The sequence below is a fragment of the Salvia miltiorrhiza genome, chromosome 7, assembly GCF_028751815.1.
Source record: "Salvia miltiorrhiza cultivar Shanhuang (shh) chromosome 7, IMPLAD_Smil_shh, whole genome shotgun sequence".
In the NCBI taxonomy this organism is placed as follows: Eukaryota; Viridiplantae; Streptophyta; class Magnoliopsida; order Lamiales; family Lamiaceae; genus Salvia; species Salvia miltiorrhiza.
In genome coordinates this window covers 52,092,134-52,094,507 of record NC_080393.1, presented here as the reverse complement: position 1 = coordinate 52,094,507, position 2,374 = coordinate 52,092,134, and the positions used below count along the sequence as shown (strand labels likewise).

Here is a 2,374-nt window from a genome sequence, read left to right as displayed (position 1 = left end):
TGAGAGTGCCATGTAGGAGAGAGAAAGATTATGGGGGCTTCAACATGTATTGTATTATATAATAGATAGATTTTACAATATAAAGTGATATCCGAAACTCGACGACGACAAAGTCTAACCCAATATATCACTATTTATAACAACATTCCTAATAAATTGAGTTTTTTTTTCTTCTTCTTCTTTTAATTATCTAACACGATCAACAATTTCGCAGCCGCCCAATTGTTGACCCATGTTAATTAAAAAAATAATTTATTGGATATATTTTTGTAAATAATGATTTATTGAATTAAATTTAAAACTAAAGCAATTTTATTTTTATTTTTTGAAAGGAAAACTAAATCAAATTTTATTACTGAAGTAGATTAGTACATTTGTTATCGTTATTTTTTTTTTCTTTGAATAACAATCACACCTACAATTATATAGACTTATGACTTGAACCCTTCAAATTACTAATTGAGGGAAAACTATGCTCGACTTCGTCTTCCTCGAGAATATCTGAATCGATGACATAAAATTCAAATTCAATTTATAGTCGGAGGAGTCAAAACATTTGAAATGTCTAACTAATTAATAAAAGAGAGAGCAAAATCGTAATGTACACGCAAATCATGCATGCTCATGCACTGCTCTCAACTCATCTATATAAACCCAATCCCACAACTCATAATATTCTCATTATAATACAGATCACCTCAACATGATTACTTTCACCAAAACCCTCCCCTTCCTTGCTTGCATCCTCACCATCACACTCCTCTCCACCGCCGCCAGTGCCGCCACCTTCGACGTCACTAACCGGTGCACCTACACCGTCTGGGCTGCCGCCGCCTGGCCCTCTTCCCCGCCCAATGGCCGTCGCCTCGACTCCGGCCAATCGTGGCAGGTAGGGAAAATTTCTTAATCCGTATTCTTTTAAATTCCAATTTTGAGATTCTCAGGTGATAATTTTTGGATAAATTGCCGCAAAATACATAAAATTTGGACGAATTTTGATTTTTCATATAACCATTAAAATTTGAAATAAAATACATAAAGTTAATTATTTTATTTTTTTTCCCCCTAATGTAAAAGTCCCCCTAAAATTTGCGTATTTTACTATAATTTTTCTATAATTCAATTTGATGATAGCGACTTGTCAATTTCTCACAAAAAAAATATCCATAATTTGATCCATTTTATAAAAATAAAAAAGTATTCCCTTTGTCTCATTATTTGTGGCTCGCTTTTCATTTTAATCCGTTCCACAGTTTGTGATTCAGCTCATGCTAAACAATATTAACTCTTAAAAAATATATAGGTCCTATCATTTTTCTAATTTCATGCCAAAAAGAAATGAGCCACAAATAATTGGACGGAGATAGTATATTTTTTTTTTCTTGGCGGGGGCTTAAGCCTCCTCCGACCTCTTACTATCTCCGTCACTGCCAGGTAATCGTGCCCCCGGGCACAGTGCAGGCCCGCATATGGGGCCGCACGAACTGCAACGGCGGCCGTTGCGAGACCGGAGACTGCAACAACGGCGCCCTCGAGTGCACCGGCTACGGGCAGGCCCCCAACACCCTCGCCGAGTTCGCCCTCAACCAGCCCAACAATCTCGACTTCGTCGACATCTCCCTCGTCGACGGCTTCAACATCCCCATGGAGTTCAGCCCCACTGTGGCCGGCGTCTGCCGCAACCTCCGCTGCTCCGCCCCGATCAACGAACAATGCCCCAACGAGCTCCGGGCCCCCGGCGGCTGCAACAACCCGTGCACCGTGTATAACACGAACCAGTACTGCTGCACGAACGGGCCGGGCAGCTGCGGCCCGACGCCGCTTTCGAGGTTTTTTAAGGACAGGTGCCCGGACGCCTACAGCTACCCGCAGGATGATCCTACTAGCCTCTTCACCTGCCCGGCGGGAACCAACTATAGGGTTGTCTTCTGCCCGTGATTAATTAATGTTAATCAATTAATCTCATCTTTTAATAAATAATGATTAAGTGATATTCAGGTGCTTTGATAAGCTCTGATACTGCTATATGATTTGGGTTTGTATATTGAGTGTGTACGGACCTCTTCCACTTTGTACTCGTTCGAGATTGAAATAATTGATTAGTAAAGGTTTAATACTCCTATATCTTTTTATTTTTGAAGTGGGATTTTGTTGTTTATCTTATTTCGAGCTAATTGTTAAAATATGACTGTACTGTTTAATATTTTTGAAAAGAGGATTAATGTTACGAACTTTAAAAATAAGGACTATAGTTTCCATTGTTTATTTACAGTCCTATTTAACACATCAAAATGAAGACTATAGCTTCCATCATGGCCTGAAATAAGAGTATAAATGTAAAAAATTGGAGCTATAATCCTCATTTTCAATTCAC

General features: G+C 39.0%; 1 protein-coding gene across 1 annotated transcript; it reads left to right on the top strand.

Annotated features, from left to right (window-relative positions):
- The first annotated feature begins 556 nt into the window (after positions 1–556).
- On the top strand, positions 557–2,124 carry LOC130994746 (thaumatin-like protein). The gene is made up of 2 exons (XM_057919812.1): positions 557–889; positions 1,435–2,124. The coding sequence occupies exons 1-2, from the start codon at positions 704–706 to the stop codon at positions 1,936–1,938; spliced, it is 690 nt and encodes a 229-aa protein (XP_057775795.1). The 5' UTR covers positions 557–703; the 3' UTR covers positions 1,939–2,124.
- The last annotated feature ends 250 nt before the right edge of the window (positions 2,125–2,374 follow it).